Raw genomic sequence first — 20014 nt, 5'->3', positions numbered from 1 at the left:
ACATATAGACGAAATAAGCGCTGGGGGAAAAGAACAACGGCGAAAAGAACGCGGATAGCCTTTTCCCTTTCTTTCCTTTCATATCTGGCAGAGCCGTTCCTGGCAGACACCGAGCCATTTGTTATTGATCAAGTGTGAAAGAACTGAAGGCTTCGCATTTAGAGGAGAGGAGAAAAAAAAGGAAAAGGGAAGAAAGTTGGAGCCGATCTACAGACTCGCATGATATCGCCATCCAGGGGGCTGCATGGCGCACTTGAGACTTAACTGCAACGAGCCTTGTTATGGGAGAAAAAATAGAGAGAAATAGCGGGAGGAGATGGATTGTTACTCAAAGAGAGAGAGAGAGAGAGAGAGAGAGAGAGAGAGAGAGAGAGAGAGAGAGAGAGAGAGAGCAGGGAGGGGGAAATGGGGTGAATAATAAGCAAGGGGGGAAGAGGGGGCGAGAGAGAGAGAGAGAGAGAGAGAGAGAGAGAGAGAATGGATTTTGGTAGGGCTGCGTGGTTGCCCAGCATAAGCTCGCCTTTTTCTTTCGATGACTACACCCCGAGAGGAGGAGCGTTGAGCCGCGTAGTAGGCGTCAGAATCCTCAATTTCCAACTTTGCATCTTGGCAGGACATTTTCCCAAGCAAAGCCCCCCATCCGATGTAAAAAAAAAAAAAGAGAAAAAAAAACTTGTGCACGGCACATGAGAGCAGCGAGGGCGCAACTCAGATAAGGGGAGCGACAGAAAAACGAACGACAGCAAATTCAACGCGCAGAGAGGGTTGCTGTGCTGGCAGCGACCAAAAATCCGACATCTAAGTCCTATGTAGACTATTCATTTATCATTTCACTTTTTTTTGACCGCTGTCATTCAGAAGGAGGAGGTGGTGGAGGGGGCGACAGACAGACAGACAGACAGGCTGGTCTGTTGATACGAGGGGACTCTATGAGCGCCCACGACGCATGAAGAGGGGGGAAATAAGGGGAAAAGTGCGCAAGTAACGTGGCTTACTTTCCTGTGGCGTCCGCTTCAGCATGGCGTATCCTCAGGGCTACTTGTACCAGCCGTCCGCGTCCCTGGCTCTGTACTCGTGTCCGGCGTACAGCACCATATCGGGACCAAGGACGGAGGAGCTCGGCAGATCCTCGTCCGGATCCGCCTTCGCTCCGTACGCTGGATCCACGGCGTTCAGCAGCGCCTCTCCTCCCGGCTACAACTCCCATCTGCCGTACAGCGCGGCGGACGCCGCGGCGGCCGCTGCCACTTTCTCTTCGTACGTGGTGAGTAGGCTATATACAACTTGAAAATGTTATCATGACTTTAGTGGAACCGGGTCGGAGATTCGTTGCACTGATTACTGTCTAATATCCCTTGCTCGCTGGGGATGTGTGTGCGCTTATGGGAGAGACGTGTATTTGTGTGGCGTTCATTTACATTCCGTTTTTGACGTTGCCATCACGAAAGTGTTGTAAATACACCTAATTGGTCTGATTATGGGTCGTGTTGTGCTTTTGAAAAATATCAATAATTATTATGGGGAATATGTCGTGTCAAAATAGTTGTTTTAGCATGTAAGTGCTGCATCATGCCTGCAGTGACGGCAATTTAGGTCACTTGTTTTTTTGTTTGTTTTTAGGGGTGCTTGATTAAAAGTTTCTTCTTCACATTTCTTTAATCGGCAAAGATAAGCTTTTGGTTGAACTTGCAATAGGATTCGTATCTACAAATTAATCTGGAAACAAACAAATAAGCTCAACATACAATAACACAAAAAAAATAAACAATTTAACTGTAACTGTGTAGGCCTAGCTGTTTAGGCTACTCAAAAGATGACATTAGAAAATGTGGTAGGTCAATTTTCTTTTGATCGATGTCTATGGGAGTATAAATGAGGTCAGATATCTCTAAACTATATGTGATTTTCATCGATTTAATTGCCAATTATCACAGCTGATAACTGCATGTTGACGTCTGATAAATTAAACAAAACAATAACTAAAGACTCTCCTGGAAATACCAAATAAAGTTCAAACAAACTTTATGAAGGCGAAGTTCAAACTTGTTATATTGGTGCAGAAAAAAGGGAAAACATGTCACTATATGCATTTGTGTAGGCTGTAGCCTATGTGCGTGTGTCGTGTGCACGCGCGTGCGTGAGTGTGCGCGCACCCCTGCGCTGTTATAAACTATTTTAAAGCTCTTTGAATGAATATATAGGCGTATTTCCTCCGTAAATAGATTAATTGCCCAATAACAATATAGTAAATAATAATATGTTTTATTTGTACAGAGCCCTATATGCAGGGCACAAGAACGCTTAAAGAGCAGAATAAAAAAGGAGCTGTAGCCTATATTCACGTCAATATAAACACCAGGAAAATCAGCATTAATGCGTAGGCTATAGAGGGGGGGGGGGGGGGGGGTTCATACAATAATTGACAATGTTTAGACGCGTGTGATGATGATGATGATGATGATGACCGACCGGGTGCATGCGCTGTGTTTCCCATGCAGAGCTCTCCTTATGACCAGGGCATGGCCGGGTCAATAGGATACCACCCGTACGCCGCTCCCCTGGGCTCCTACCCGTACGGCGACCCGGCCTACCGCAAGAACGCCACGCGGGACGCCACGGCCACCCTGAAGGCCTGGCTCGGCGAGCACCGCAAGAACCCCTACCCCACCAAGGGCGAGAAGATCATGCTGGCCATCATCACCAAGATGACGCTCACCCAGGTGTCCACCTGGTTCGCCAACGCCCGCAGGAGGCTCAAGAAGGAGAACAAGATGACGTGGACGCCGCGGAACCGCAGCGAGGACGAGGAGGAGGACGAGAACATCGACCTGGAGAAGAACGACGACGACGAGCCCGCCATCATCAAGCCCGGCACAGACAAGGGAGAGTCGACCGACACGGAGTCAGGTTCGTTTGCCGTGCATTGCATGCATGCGTGAGGGAGGGGGGAGGAGGAGGAGGGGGGGGGGGGGGTGTCATCAATTTTTCATCGCAGTCGTTTCCACTCTGGGCGCAAAATTGATTGCTGGTTAATGGTGGTATATTATTTATAATGGGACAATTGCTTTAAATAATAATCACCTTGAACTCCCCTCATTTGACTTCTCGGAGGGGCTGAAATTGCTGGTGACGCACAGTGTTTAGTAGTCAATTCATCTTTAGCCGCATAATAAGGATACAGCTGGTGTATTTCACCGAGTATTCGGGCTAATGATAATTATTGCCATTATATGATCATTAATATCCCCGGGTTTTTCACCGGTTGTGTGAGCCGAGGGCCTATTGTTGAATGCTTATTACCATACCTATTATTATGATAATGTAGGCCTACAATAGCCTCGAATGTATGTATTCAAATAGTCAACATATGCCCCGATGCTTTTGTGCCACAGTGTTATGCCACTATAGAATAATTATATTATTTCAGTATTAACTATATGCCCTTCTTTTTTTTTGCTCCAGATCATAAATTGCTAAACCCTGGGGACATGGCCTGTGACAGATTTAAAGAGGACAGTCATCATGGCAAAGACACGGATCCCCTTCTGAGCGACTCGGAATTAAAAGAGCAGGACGAGCGGACAGACTTGCTGCAAACAGAGTCCTCTAATAAAGCCACCACGTCGTCTCCCGCGGCCGTGCGCCGCGGGGGAGACGCGCTGCTGTCGCACGACAAGCAGTCGGACCTGAACCATAACAATTTGCCTGTGAACGGCAGCAGCAGCAGCAGCAACGTGACGTCAGTGATTCACTCTCCGCCGTCGGCCCCTAAACCCAAACTGTGGTCTCTCGCGGAGATCGCCACGTCCTCGGACAGGTGTAATAAGGGCAGCGGGGACTCGCAGCAGCAGCAGTCCCAGGCCCCGGGCGTTGGAATCGGCCCCAACGGCCGCGCCGCGTCCCCGGCGGCGCGGTCCTCGCCTCACCACCACCAGAACAGCACGGTTCTATCGAGGCCTCTGTATTACACCTCCCCTTTCTATCCCGGCTACACGAACTATGGCGGCTTTGGACACCTGCACAGTAACCACCACCACCACCACCCCGGCACGGGGTCCAGCACGGCACATTTCAATGGATTAAACCAGACTGTGTTAAGTAGAGCAGAGGCTCTGGTAAGAGAGAGCCAGAAAGTCTCACTCAGAGGGCAAACGCAGGTAGATCTTTGTAAAGACTCCCCATTTGAACTAAAGAAAGGTATGTCAAACATTTAATATACCTGATTATTATTATTTTCTTTCCCCCAATCACGCAGACTTTTATTTATTTTCTTTTATTTTGTGGTTGCATTAAGAAAATAAAAATAAAAATCTGAGAACAGTTATTTTCTGAGTACATGCTAATCTTTCAAATTTTTAGTTTCAGAATGGTTAATCCTAAAAGAAAATGTAACATGAATGGTCTTAATCGCTGCAGCCGCCTGAGTCTATTTGTATTAAAGACTAACATGTATATTTAATGTAGCATTTTTGTATTTAAGAAAAAATGGACAATACACTATCTTTGAAGTAAATTATGAAGAAAAAAATACACTTGTGCAGACGATTATTCTTGGAGTGCAGTTGTTTTTGCATGTTTGATGTGTCAAAAAGTGCTTCCTGGCCCACGAATCGACAGGAAATATTTGTGGATTGGATTCTTGCACCATGACAGCTGTATCAATGGCAATTTTCTTTTCTAAAGGCTTGCGGGCGTGAGGCTATAGGCCAACAACACAGAGAGAGGGAAAAGGTCGTTGGAGACTTGAAAGGCATAACAAAAAAAATCCATCTTGCTTCACTCAGACATGTACCGACCTTTTGGACAATAAAATAGGCAGACAGTAATTTTCTGGTATATTTTAAGTTAGTACCCAGGCCCTTTCATTGTTATTCACCATGTTCAACATATTGGTGTGCAGTATACAAATCACTGTGTATAACACATTAGGCTACATTTAATAATTAAAATAGCGGTGAGGATTTTATTTTTCACCGTGTAAACCTAAAATTCTCCCCTGTAGACATTGTGAAGGTGTATCTTAAAATATTTTATATTTTAAAAACCCAATTACTCGTCGCGTTTTATGCAAAGCAATCAGGTGGCGAACTGCGGTAATGAGCTCGATTTTATGCCAAATTTAGGCCTCATTACTATTTCCAAGGCGTGGCAGAGCTGTTAAAAGGACGCAATCATGCATTTAGGAGCATACTGGCCCGTTATGGCATATAATGGATACGCTCTTTAATGGTGCGTTGGATGTGAAACATTGGTGATTTGGGGCTGAAAAGGGAGGGATCTGATCAGGGCCGCGCGCGGTACAGTAGCCCGGCTTACACACGCACGCACTCACACAAGACTGCACTGTATAGCCTATAAGAGACTCCCAGACCCTTCCAAGCTCCGCAGGTAGGTGTCACACTTGCTCCTAGAATTTTCAGGGGGGCTTCCTTCCATTCTTTGTAACCCGCCTCTGATCAAAATGGCCTAGTTAAAAAAAAGGAACAAGCGCTGCACAGGCTGAGCTGAGGCACACACACAGGCCTGCATATGGCATGCATGCCGTGATGATCACAGTTATTATGTGAATTGTGGCCCAAGTGGATGAAAAATTCAGACATAACATGACAACACACACTTAACTGACGCGTTAAAAAATAATTAAGATGGGGGAGGGGGGGGGGTGGCATCCAGGCTAATTGCAGATGTTAAGGTGGTCATTACTGGTGTTTTATATAAAGCTGAACGTGTTTTATGAGGATAATCAAATTTAGCTTAATATATTATTAATAATGATTACATTATTGTTATTATTAACATAATTATTATCCTATCATTATTGATGTTGTAATAATTATTTACAATTAACACTAATTTGTTAAGCTTGCTGTTATCAAGGTTTTTTAAGCATTATATTTTTTTACACCAAATAATAATAATCACTAGGCCCATTTTAGGGTTATTATTATTATTATTATTATTATTATTATGCTCCAGTGAAGTGGCTCAGTTTGCTCCTGTTTACATTCAACCATTAATCTCCATAGTTGACTCTCTCCTCTGCTGCAGCTAGAAGTGTCCCGCGGGATTCATATAATTCCCTTAGCCTTAATGTCCTCTATGCGGAGTCAGGCGGGCGAGTGAGTGGGCTTTCTATTTTAATCTGAGAGAGAGAGAGAGAGAGAGAGAGAGAGAGAGAGAGAGAGAGAGAGAGAGCTGTGTGTGTGTGTGTGTGTGTGTGTGTGTGTGTGTGTGTGTGTGTGTGTGTGTGTGTGTGTGTGTGTGTGTGTGTGTGTGTGTGTGTGTGTGTGTGTGTGTGTGTGTGTGTGTGAGAGAGAGAGAGAGAGAAAGAGAGAGAGAGCGCAGTGATTGCGACACATCAGCCGGATAAAGAGCATAATCATATTGATTATTTTTTTTCTAGGCTGGCTGATCCACGAGGGATGCAAAGCGAAATTTGACATTATTTCGTTATTTCGTAGGCCATTTGCATTAGTGGATAGGTGCATTTCAGTTGTATGAGGTATAGTAGTATAGTATGAGGCCTATTATAAGACAAAGCACAGAGAGGAACTTTCTGATAATAGGCCTACATCTTTCGTAATTTAGAGGAAATGTTTGGGGAAATGATCAATAATAAACAAGCCTGTCATCTGCCGCTTTTGCACTGTCTAAAAACTCAAAGCCCCAAATGTACGACCACGTTTTTGAGCAATATTAATTAGTGGGAGTGCTGATTGTTTTTCCCCACATGTGACACTTGGTTTTCCCCCCAACAGTAATTCAAACGACGCCCTGTGGGAGAGAGAACCTCTTTGATGTTCCTTTGAATCTATTTGGTTGTAATTGAATATACCCTACACTACCATATTTACAAAAGTAGATTATTAGTATCACTATTATTATTCTTTGCGTTCTAAGCTTATCTTTTTATTAATTTTTTTTATTACATTATTCGTTTATCGACTATAGTATACGTAGGCTACTGTAATTTCCCACAAGTGTCAATGCGCACCATCTAGACTTTTTTTTTTTGAACCCAATTAAAGTCAATTAACTTAACCACACAATGCCCCCGCGTGTTCTGAGAATTTTGCCCGGGCGTTTATTAGACAAGGAAAACTTAAGTCACGATAGCCTATAGGGCAGATCTGTGCACAACTTTGTCCCGTTCCGTCTCCCGTTTCACCGGCTCCATGCAGCTGAATGGTGCGCTGGCTCATTGTTCTGAAGCGTTGCGTTGGATATGTAACCTACCATGTGAGAATACCAGGCGAGAGAGCAGGTGAAACTGTTCCCACGTGTTAAAAGTGAGGGGTAATACACGGATAGAAGAAAGACACGGATACCCTTCAATCGTACTTTGTTACCTTACTTGGGCAGGGCCCTGGCTGGCTGTGTCGCGGCCTAAATGCACGCATCGATCTAATAGGCTTATCTCGCTATTAAGAAAAGCACACACATATACAGTTTCGGTGAAATTCGTTTAGAAAAACATCAAATAGAATAACGAACAACATTGTTTATAAAGTGGGTGGCTGTAATTAATGGAGGAGGGAAAATATTGTGCCGTTTTCAAGCAGACGACGAAAAATATAGGCCTCAGGATTATTGTTGAAGTCGAAAAGGAAAACAGCAGCATTTTTGTGTGTGTTTCTCTGAGCAGGAGGCATAGCCCCTCAACAAATTCGGCATTTTGCACAAACTGACACGATGGCAATCTGGCAGGATTTCAAACACCACGAGCCTATATGTCATCTGCACTTTCTGCAGCATGCAGGTTGATGCTTTATTCATGCATATTTCCCCTCAAAGCAGACGCCACGTTTGTGCATAATATTTCGTGAGTGTGTGTGTGTGTGTGTGTGTGTGTGTGTGTGTGTGTGTGTGTGCATGCAGCAACCAAGCAGCGATATTATGTTTATGGACCTAATATGGGGACTAATGAAAAACAAGAGGGTTTTCGGGCTTGCTTTCGACATGAGAGCGGTCGGAACTCGGATCTAATGAAGTTCAAGTTGCTTCGTCCCAGCATCCCAGCATAATCCCATTATCAGCGTCATTATCTGCGTCGCAAGTTGCAAGTTTATTAGTAGCCCCGTTGATACTGGAGCCACGTCGTGACGACAGACAGTGACAATCTAATTTGCACTGATGTTGTCAAACACGGGATTTGTGGAACTGTTAATGGTTAACCTATAGAAGCCTACGGCAATTTGAAAGTCTAAATCTTCAAGATCATTTATTCGATTGGATCTAGAGTGCACAGCCTGGCCTGCGCCACACATAGCAATGTAAGTCTATATACATTTATGGGTATATAAAAATCGAAATAATGCGTTTGGCACGCGGGTTATGGCAATAGCTGCACAATTCGGTAGCCTTGGGAAGAGATTTAACTTGGCGCGGAGGGACGAAATAGATTAGGGGCTTTAGGTCCACACCTGCCACTTGGGGCCGCTCAAATAGGTCAGGCCACAAAGTGAAACCCAAACCTGTTGATACACTGCGTTTCAATATCATTAAAATGTACTCAGCGGACCAAAAGGGAGTTCACATAAACAGCTTACTGATAAAACGTCTGTCTACATGATACAACACATCTGACACGACCAAGAGAGTCAAATTCAGCCCAGGCGCGTAAAGAGACACCCCCTGTTGCTTGACCTCTGTTGGATTATTCGCAAGGCCATGAACACCAAACCGCCAAGTGTTGCCAAATGGACGCGGCCCTGGAATAAAAGATGGAGACTGTTTTCTTTCAGAAAGGAGATCGTTTAAATAAAATACAAATTATACAATACAAAAAACACAGTGAAAACAACCTATATTGCGGTGTTAAGTATGCCAAATTTCCCCCGGACATCATGCATGTCTTGCTTTCCCTGAAGAAATGTATATAGCTGCTGTTTTGTCCATGTGAGATGAGGTTGTGGTCCATAGAAGCACCCCAGTTGTGACTTATATGTTGGTGACGCTTAAAATATTTATTTATTTATTTATTTATTTATTTATTTATTTATTTATTTATTTATTTATTTATTTATTTATTTATTTGCCAATAATCCAATTATTTATCATGCAACACTGATAGCTTTTATCCTTCAACATAATCTCCCAATCAAACCATGCAATTTGAAGAGCTAAAAGAAACAAACGATGAAGAAAAAACTAAAACAAAAAAAGACAAGTGAAGGTAACACCTTATTTTGGTACCTATAATATGTCCATGGTTAAATGAAGTTATAAAGCCGTTCTGAACACGTTGTAAAACCAACTCCAAATGACGTGGCACAAGGTTGATTTACTAGTATTTTTCTGCACTTTGCAGACTGTTTTTGTATTTCTCTGGAGAGCTCCCAGGGGACAGATTACATGTGTAATTTTCAGCTGTCTGTTGTTTTAAGTGACCCCCTTCACATTCCTATATGAATAAAACATTTATTCAAAGAGAGCAAAAAAACACCAATGGAGAATGATGATCTATAATGTATGCTACACTCTGAAGTGATCAGTTTTCAGAACCTATGCAGTAATATTAGCCTATTGGATCTTGCAAGGCAAACTATTAATCAAATAAAACTTTTTTTTCCGAAACAAATTAAAATCCTTTTAAAAAGTACTAAATTGCTAAAATAGCCAATCTACAAGCTCACAAAGGTTTTGTATTAAGCATGAATGTGGTTAGTGGTTAAACTATTTAACTTAAATATTAGAAGTGAACAACAACAAGGTCATTGGGTCTATAACCGCGAGGTGGGAAATACAGAAGCCACGAATCGTGTTGTAAATGGCAGGTGTTTTCATTGGCACAGCCGTCACTCAAATAGGCCAACATTCACAGCTGATAATATGACAAAACAAGTCTCAAATCGACATACCGTTGAAAAACATTAGATTGAATCACTCATGTTTATCACGAACACTTATGCAGACTCATATGAATAATATATAGCAGGTATGCACGCACACACACACACACACACTTGACTCTGTGAAAAGGGCTGCTCATTGGCCAGTGTGCTCTGACAGCAGTGTGGAGTGAGCTCTTGACCCTCTGACTGGGCAGGGCGTGTGTTCAGTGGCCATGTAAGGGCTCAGCGCGCACACACACACACACACACACACACACACACACACACACACACACACACACACACACACACACACACACACACACACACACACACACACACACACACACACACACACACACACACACAGCAGCATGAATGTTCACACCACTAGGTACACACAATTTAAACACTAGAGCCTCAGTTATATATAGGCTACTTAGTTGCACCCAAGTGTCATGCTCAGCAGATCTACAATCTCACCACACACAACAAAGTAAACGTGACGCGTTTGTGAGCGTGTATATCTGCAATTTATGGCACGCAACACCGACATGCAACTAAGCTTTGGCGGCCACTTTTATCCAGAGTGACTTGGATCAGAGCATAAAGCCAGTCAACAAAGCACATAACTAGTAGTGGTGTAATTACATTTACTTAAAGAGGAATACCACTCATTTTCAACATTTTACTATGTCATTAATATACAGTAGGCTATAACAGTAATATCAGTAACCTTATAAAGTACATCTCAGTGACGTCACAAAGATGTACTATGTTAGTGATCACGTTTCAGTCCTCCAGTTCAATAGGAAACACAGAATGGCGGGACTTTATTTATTTATTATTTCCACACATAACTCTAAGGTATCAATGACATAAGTCAAATGTTGAAAGTAAGTGCTATTCCCCTTAGTACGGTATGTACAATTTTGTAGTATACTTTTACTTTTACTCCACTAGATCTCAGAGGCAAATATTGTACTTTTACTCCACTATTTGAAAACTTTAGTTACTTTGTATAGATTTTGCGTATTATTTCAAAACATACATTAACCAATTTAGCCTTATATAGCCTATACATTTCGGCCATTTGAAAATAGCGATCTACAAGCTCACATTGTAGATTGTCTATTTTCAAAATATTTCTATACATTTGAAAACTTGAAATGAGACATTATGCACAGTACTCTACTTTTGGTACTTATATTGTACTTTTACTCAAGTAAATTTTGAATTAAGCTACAGACTTTTAGTTGTAACAGAGTATTTCTGCATTGCAGTATGTTGATACTTTTACTTAAGTAAAAAAGAATGTCACATAAGTAGAGTGCAAAGAGTGCCTCAACAAAACTGCAAGTAAACATCAAACGTATAGTCTGAACAACATGCAACATCTAAATAACATTCTGTACATTTCAAGCAAAACAAATCTAAATAAAATGAGAAAAAAAAATACATGCACGCACGTCGCATAGGCTACTGTATAAATACAGTGTATACAATGTCGGCTGCACACCACACACACGACAAATATTATCCATGTATAAACACATTACTTGCACGTGTGAATGCCATATGTGAATAACTGTATGATTATAAATGTATGTGAATGCATGTGTGAATTATTGTGTGTGTGCACTCACTCACTCACACACACACACACAAACAGTCTGCAACGCACGCACGCACGAACGCACACGCACGCACTCACGCACACACACAATCATTCAGGGGGAGGGGCCTTATATCGAAGCCAAGTTTCCTGCTATAAGCACTGGTCTGGGAGCAGTTAGTGGGTCTGATAGAGACTTCAGCAGATACTGAACACATTCAACACACCCACTGAAGTGTTGACTGAAGCCTGCCGTGTTTCATGGCCTTGACTGGCATGCTTCAGCAATAATAGAGGAAATGTAAAATGTATTAATGATGATGCAAACACTTTACTGCAGAACTAGGATACTGAAAACTATACCTGTAACAGTTGTATAGACCTGAGGACGATTCTAAAACAAATATTCAAAATCCTGACATTTTCACGATATTTCAAAATTAGCAGACCTATACAAGCTCGTAGTGCGGCACTCGGTGCCGCGCTATGAGCTTGTAGATCTGCTATTTTCCAATAGCTAAAGTATAACATAATGCTTAAACACCAAAAGGCGTTCCCACCCAGATTGGGTTAAAAAAAAGGTAGGGCAGAGAGCGTGATAAGCTGTGTACGCCGTATCATCCCTATAGGGAACATACAGCAGCTGACCAACCAGCACAAGCTAAAATTGTCGCCTCAAACTGAACGGAAGGAACCCACCATGCCTAACACAGTTGCTACAGATGGTTTGGTATAATATTCACGGCCGGGGAGACACTGGAGTTTATCGGGACCCCAAGTAACCAAAACACAGAGTGGAAAACAGAGACCATTGACGGTCCACAGAATGGCTGTGCGACGGCCAACTCGCACTCCACATTTGAGGAATCACGACGAGACTATACCATTCCATTCGCCATGCAGGGCAGTTCATTGTTGACAGTAATGTTAATCTATTTCTTCAAATAAAGTGTTGATCAAATGCTATTTTGTCATTGTGCATAAATATGGCTGTTGGTATGTGATGATGCAAATTATCACTCATTATCACCGCATAGTATATTTGTAGGACTTATGTTGTTGTAACCACTTAAACCCTAAACCTCAATTGATCGGTGACCCCCAGCGGTCTGTAGGCCTACTTGGTCGTTTCATCTTTACGCTCTACGCCAAATATCTTCAATGAAAATAGCACAACACGTCGCGAGACAACCCGTTGTGAGCTTGCTGTAGGTCATCTATTTTAATAAACCACTTTAGGGTATTGAGTATAGAGCTGCTCAGGACCAATAGGCCTACCTCTTTAAAGTGTGTTTTGTAAATGGATTACATTTAGGGCCCTATTTTCACCATGTGACTTACCACTTATCTTTGCCTTCTTTGCCTTTTTTACTATTATGAAAAACATTGTTCAACTAGCCAATCTACATCGAGCTTATGGAACTATTCAAAAATGTTTTTCAAAATAGTAAAAATAAAAGAGTTCAGTGATAAGGAGTAAGGCACTGGCACAAATAGGGCCCCTAGATGTTTTAGAGACGGTGCCACATGTTGGATAATTGCGGCCGCGATGCATTATAGCCTATACTTCGCTATCCTTGCCATGCGATGGCAGCGACGCCGTTGTAGGCGAAGCAGGAATCATCAGGCTTTTAAGAGCGGACAGCGGCAGACATGAGATAAGTCCCGTTAATATTACAGTTGTAATGGTTGTGATGAAGATTGATGAAGTGTTTTCTTTCAGGGACTTCAGAGGGAGGAGGAGGAGGAGGAGGGAGGGTCCGCCAGCCGCCTGACTGTTTATTTACATTTGGCCTTTTTAAATGATCCCTTTCTTCCCCAACATCTGCTCCACATTACCACACAGATATATGTGTCCTAATGACCACTAGGATGCACGCACGCACACGCACACACACACACACACACACACACACACACACACACACACACACACACACACACACACACACACACACACACACACACACACACACACACACACACACACACACACACACACACACACACACACACACACACACACACACGCTTTAAGATGGCAATTTTATTAATTGCACTCGTACACAATTTTTTGCCACTTCTTTAACGGTAAGCAGAAAAATAAGACGCAACAATTACATAATCATGTTCTATACTTGTGGGGACATTTGGACCTCACCGCACGGGGATCCTTTAACTCTTACACCCAGCGTGCCTCACAACAAACGGACCTTCCTTCGCTGCCGGCCCCTCTTCTGTTGGTCCCAACCTTCCAGTGTTCCTCCCCAGTTCACTGTGCAGCCTGACGCATGCAAATGGCCACTTACTTAATTGGATCAGTTCCCAAGATGGATATAAACGGGGGCCCAGCCTCCTTTTTTTCCCTTCTCTTCTCTCCTCCTTTTTTTGGCTAAGTTATTTTGAGCGCTGCTCAATTCAGCCATGTGTGAGAGTGAGCGCTAATGAGTAGGGAGAGGAGAGGAGAGACCACTGGACTCATTCACAGAGTAGGGAGAGGAGAGGAGAGACCACTGGACTCATTCACAGAGTAGGGAGAGGAGAGGAGAGACCACTGGACTCATTCACAGAGTAGGGAGAGGAGAGGAGAGACCACTGGACTCATTCACATAGTAGGGAGAGGAGAGGAGAGACCACTGGACTCATTCACATAGTAGGGAGAGGAGAGGAGAGACCACTGGACTCATTCACATAGTAGGGAGAGGAGAGGAGAGGAGAGACCACTGGACTCATTCACAGAGTAGGGAGAGGAGAGGAGAGACCACTGGACTCATTCACAGAGTAGGGAGAGGAGAGGAGAGACCACTGGACTCATTCACAGAGTAGGGAGAGGAGAGGAGAGACCACTGGACTCATTCACATAGTAGGGAGAGGAGAGGAGAGACCACTGGACTCATTCACATAGTAGGGAGAGGAGAGGAGAGACCACTGGACTCATTCACATAGTAGGGAGAGGAGAGGAGAGACCACTGGACTCATTCACATAGTAGGGAGAGGAGAGGAGAGACCACTGGACTCATTCACATAGTAGGGAGAGGAGAGGAGAGACCACTGGACTCATTCACATAGTAGGGAGAGGAGAGGAGAGACCACTGGACTCATTCACATAGTATAGGAGAGGAGAGGAGAGACCACTGGACTCATTCACATAGTATAGGAGAGGAGAGGAGAGACCACTGGACTCATTCACATAGTAGGGAGAGGAGAGGAGAGACCACTGGACTCATTCACATAGTAGGGAGAGGAGAGGAGAGGAGAGACCACTGGACTCATTCACATAGTAGGGAGAGGAGAGGAGAGGAGAGACCACTGGACTCATTCACATAGTAGGGAGAGGAGAGGAGAGGAGAGACCACTGGACTCATTCACATAGTAGGGAGAGGAGAGGAGAGGAGAGACCACTGGACTCATTCACATAGTAGGGAGAGGAGAGGAGAGACCACTGGACTCATTCACAGAGTAGGGAGAGGAGAGGAGAGACCACTGGACTCATTCACATAGTAGGGAGAGGAGAGGAGAGACCACTGGACTCATTCACAGAGTAGGGAGAGGAGAGGAGAGACCACTGGACTCATTCACAACAATTTCTCTGCTCCATATACAGTATAGTCCAGACTTTCACGCTTGCTAAAGGCTCATGTTTAACCCCTTAAACGCTACTTCAATGATCGGGGTGCCACAGGGGTCTATACTTGCTCCCCTCCTTTATTCCCCTCTACTCTATGACAATCCCTTGACTCCTTCAAAACTGGTCTCAAAGGATGGCTGCAATTCAACGGATGGCTGCAATTCAAAACTGTCCCCCGTAAAATCTGAATCCCCCACCCACCCCTTTTTGCCCTCACTGTATATGTTTTCTTTTACCTTTTTCCCTTTCTCCTTCATGATGATGATTTCCTGTTTTTTCCGCTATATAGAAGTGTATATTTGTATGTCTCTAAATGTTATGATGAATTGAACAAGGTGGACCCTCTTGTAAACAAGTCTAGTGCTTTATTGAATGGTCGCCCACTCATAGTTAACAGTTTTTTGTATTGAGTTGTGCTTGAAATGTACTGTAATTCTGCAAACTGTTAATAAATACTTCAATCAATCAATCACCGCAAAACCATTGGCTTTGCCCAGAATGGGGATGCGGTTAATGCTGACATATTTTGATATTGACAAAAGTGCCGTTAGATGTCATTTCTGATGAGAGACACAGCTGGGGTCATGTAGTGATGATGTATAAATGAGCCTTTACTTTGGTACAATGAAGGAAGGAGGAGAGGAGGAGAGCTCGGGGCCCCACGTGTGTGACTATTGTCTACATTGGCAATTTACAAAAGTGCCTGTCTGGATGATCCAACTCAGGAATCATCCAATCAGTAATGTCCACCTCATGTACACGCACACACGCGCGCGCACACACACACACACACACACACACACACACACACACACACTGCTGCCCTGTGTTGTTCCGGTTTTAGGAGTGTGCGTTGCAGGACAGGTAGCCGTTGGGTTTCGTCATTCAACATCCAAATTAGCCGGGTATCAAAATCCAAACACTGACGCAGGACTTTGCATCAGCCAGTGCCTGTGCCTGTTCAATGTTGCACTTGACAATTCCATGCTTCAGACATTAGCAGATGATTACGGGTGGGAAGAAATAGCCCTGTGGCTTATTATTTTATTTATTTTTCCACCTTTTTCTTTAACAGATAAAGACCACCCTCAACTCCACCCCCACCAACCTCACTCACTTCAGTAGGGTTTCCCTTGCCCTAAAACCAGCCCCCTTCCCATCAAAGGCAGTACTGGCCGGGGGTTGTGAGCTGTTCTGTCTGGGTCACAGATCTAATATATTGTTAAGCTTCATTTTATGCTTCGTGGTATGACGGTGTTGTGTGAATATAGCCGACGGTGCATGAGCTTATAGACCTGTTAAACAATTTCAGAATAATGCTCAAAATCTCAAATATTTTTGAAAGGTTTGATAATAATGACATGCCCAAGACATTGAGACACACACACACACACACACACACACACACACACACACACACACACACACACACACACACACACACACACACACACACACACACACACACACACACATATATATATATATATATATATATATATATATAATTATAAAGTAAAGAGTAAAGAAAGCCTATACTGTCAGCTGTCCAAATATTATTCAATTCAATTTCAGAATGGTAGACATGAGACCTGAGGCCTACCATTGTGTGGCACATGTATGCACGGAATGTCTATGTTAACAGGCTTCTGTGTGCGGCCTAGAGGGCGCAGTGCACACACTGCACAGTGTGCACTGCGCAGTGGTTCCTGACTTGTGGTCGGTGTAACATTCTGGGTGCCCAGGGCAAAAAACTGTTGACAAAGTTCTGGGCAAAAACCCTTACTGCAGTCTTGTTGCTGATACCTGGAGCCAGGCTAGAGCAGCCAGAGCATCATGCAGCCAGAGCATCATGCAGCCAGAGCATCATGCAGCCAGAGCATCATGCAGCCAGAGCATCATGCAGCCAGAGCATCATGCAGCCAGCCTTGGCTCACATCATATCTATTGACCTCGATTTCAATAACGGAGCCATTTCCGGTCCGATGAATGATTTGCTGGTCTTGCATGGAATGACCATCTGGATGGAAGGATATGATCACTGTAGGTAAGCATCACATGCCAGCAGAATGCTCTGCATGCTGGATGGAGGTTACATCTCTAGTATGCAGATATGCGTCTACTGTATATGATGCCACTGTGCGTGGGCGCCACTGGTGCTAATATATGATTAAAAGCCAGAACTGCTTAACTACCATCAACTCCCTATAGGAGTCCCTATATGTTGGGTAAATGTTGAAAAATGTTAAAAGATTGTCTCAAAAACAGTCTTATAAATAGTGCAAATAGCACATTGCCTGTTTTCGCTATTTGACATGTGAAGAAGTAGCCTGCACAAGAAAGAAAGAAAGAAAGAAAGAAGGAAAGAAGGAAAGAAGGAAAGAAGGAAAGAAAGAAAGAAAGAAAAAGATTCTATAGATTTTTGGCCCATATGGTCAAACAGAAATGTATTTTGATCCAATATGAGGAAAGGACATGCGCGCACATCCGGAGACATAACAGCACTGTATTCAGTTCAAAAACAAACCTGCGAAAGAAAGAAAGAAACCTTGTACTGCCACAGCTTACCCCCTTTTTTGTTTGGGAGAGCTTAGATTGGGGTGCCGTTCGTTCACACTAGCTGCACTTTAAGCATAGAAAGATCTGATTTATTGGCTTGTCAGGGGAAGTATTGTTCAGTAAGGCAATCAAAAAGCACTTACCTAGCTGATCTGAAACGACTGCCTTTTTTCTACGGGCTAATTTGTGTAACTCCCATGGAGGGGGCTGGCAAAGAGTTTGATGAGGCATAAAATGATGATTAATGGATTTATTGCCCTGCTGCTCATCAAATGGTGGTACAAGTATATACTACTGCTCTTTTTGTTGCAGTGGATGTTGTAGTGCGGGCAGCGACATGAGAGAGAGAGAGAGAGAGCGATAGAGAGAGACTGGTCAGGGATGAGACAGTGACCTCCACAATCCTGGAGAGCCCCACACACACACACACACACACACACACACACACACACACACACACACACACACTTTTCCCCAGGGATAGGCATGTGAATTAAACTGTGGTCTATGTGTGTGAGTGCATGTGTGCGTGAGTGTATAGGCATGTTTGTGTGTGCGTGAGCATGCGTCTGTGCGTGCGTGCGTGTGTGTGTGTGTGTGTGTGTGTGTGTGTGTGTGTGTGTGTGTGGGAAGGGGTTTGTGGTGGTTCCTCGGTGGGCTCCACCACCATCAGAGTGGGAGCACAATGGGACAGTTTAATGGAAGGTTAAACTGGAAACAGGAGTCAAACTTTGCTGCGAGGGACACTTGCTCTCAGCTTTCAGTAGCTGATAACTTTGTGGGAAAAAGCCGACAGGTAATAAGATCCAAACTCCTCCTCCTCCTACAACTACCCCCCCCCCCCCCCCCCCCCCCCCATCCCACTGTACATCACATCCATTCACTGTAAGGACAAGAAAAAAATATCTCGCGGGTGGAAAATGTGTAGATTAGAAGTATTACTTTTCGGGGTTCATAACACGGCGGATGATCTAGTAGGGAATACATTTTACGAAAATGCACAAGTAGTTAAAAGGCAAGCTGTTTCTGCCAGCAACAAGACGAGTGTGGGAAATAAACGCTTAGTGACTCTACATGGTGGCTCAGTTTGTCAATATAGGCACAAATGATCAAAGAATAGGCCTACTGGTATATGAATAATAATTTATAGTCTACTCTGTTGCGGCAAAAAATATATCTCTGCTGTCGGGAGGAACTCCAAAATGTTCATTTTTCAGGAAATGAAAAATATACATTTTTCAGGAAATTAAGAAAACCTTATATTTCTAAAACAAAGCAATACAGCCTCATCAGTTGGTGTTGTAACTTTATTGTCACTTACTTTCATGAGCGGGGGAGAGGTGGTGGAGTTAGTTGCTTTAGCAGACATTTTGAGGGTCCAATGGAGTTAAGAGGTTTTGCCCAAAGCACTTTTTACCACTTTCCATTGGTTCAATATTTTCGAAAGAACACACAGACGTAAGGGTGTTCAATAGCACTGATTTATGCAAAAAAAAAATCTAAAACGAAATGGAGTTATGAGGTTTCCTCCCAACAGCAATGAATATGCTTAAGTATAGTTCAGTAGTATCAACATGTAAACAAACTGTGAGACTGTGTGAAATAAGCCGTTATTCCAGTCAAATATGAGGCCCTCTCTCCGTCCTGATGATTAACGACACACAGGGGGACAGGGGGAGGTTGTGTGTGTGTGTACGTTGACAGTTTTATCCCATGGTGTCAAAGTACTTTTGCATATTTGCTAAATAAGCCTCCCATAACTTCATGTCTCTCTTGCAGTCCAGACCGCAAGAGAGACACACGCACACACGGATGGGATGTTAACAGTTAATTACACCCCGTGCCTTTCTACCCTCTGTTTTCTGGCCGATTGTGCTTGAGCTTGATTAAGTCTTTGCTTGTTCACCACCACGACAACCAAATAATGCATTGTTGTCACGCACGCAGGCACGCACACACTTGTATCGCTACACTTGTGAGGACATCAACATTTTAGAACTGTAATTTTCTGAATGCAATTTTTACTATTTTAACCGCAACTCTGAAGCCGAAAACAAGGCAATCTACAAGCCCACGATATGTCGCACATATCCAAAATGGACCAGAAAAATGGTTCACAATTTCAATTTCTTAAATTCTGTATAGTGATACACATAGTAGTACACATGCGCGCACGCTCTCACACACACACACACACACACACACACACACACACACACACACACACACACACCCTTTGAGATCGGCTCCCCTGACAGATAGGCTGTTTCTGCATTCACTGATTCAGATTCATTAGGGTCGGTCCCTTAAATACATCAAAGGGCTCTCCTCGCTCGCACAATAAACCGATAAAAGCAATTATAGCTCTGTATTTCCATG

The 20014-nt window shown here is 43.5% G+C and overlaps 1 protein-coding gene across 1 annotated transcript; it reads left to right on the top strand.

Annotated features, from left to right (window-relative positions):
- Nucleotides 1–537: 537 nt before the first annotated feature.
- On the top strand, nt 538–4497 carry irx5a (iroquois homeobox 5a). The gene is made up of 3 exons (XM_080763167.1): nt 538–1264; nt 2499–2907; nt 3463–4497. Exons 1-3 carry the CDS (start codon nt 1019–1021, stop codon nt 4212–4214), a joined length of 1407 nt encoding a protein of 468 aa, XP_080619293.1. The 5' UTR covers nt 538–1018; the 3' UTR covers nt 4215–4497.
- Nucleotides 4498–20014: the final 15517 nt, after the last annotated feature.

The sequence above is a fragment of the Protomyctophum bolini genome, assembly GCF_963924005.1.
Source record: "Protomyctophum bolini genome assembly, chromosome: 1".
NCBI lineage: Eukaryota > Metazoa > Chordata > Actinopteri > Myctophiformes > Myctophidae > Protomyctophum > Protomyctophum bolini.
This window is presented reverse-complemented; position numbering and strand designations above follow the sequence as displayed.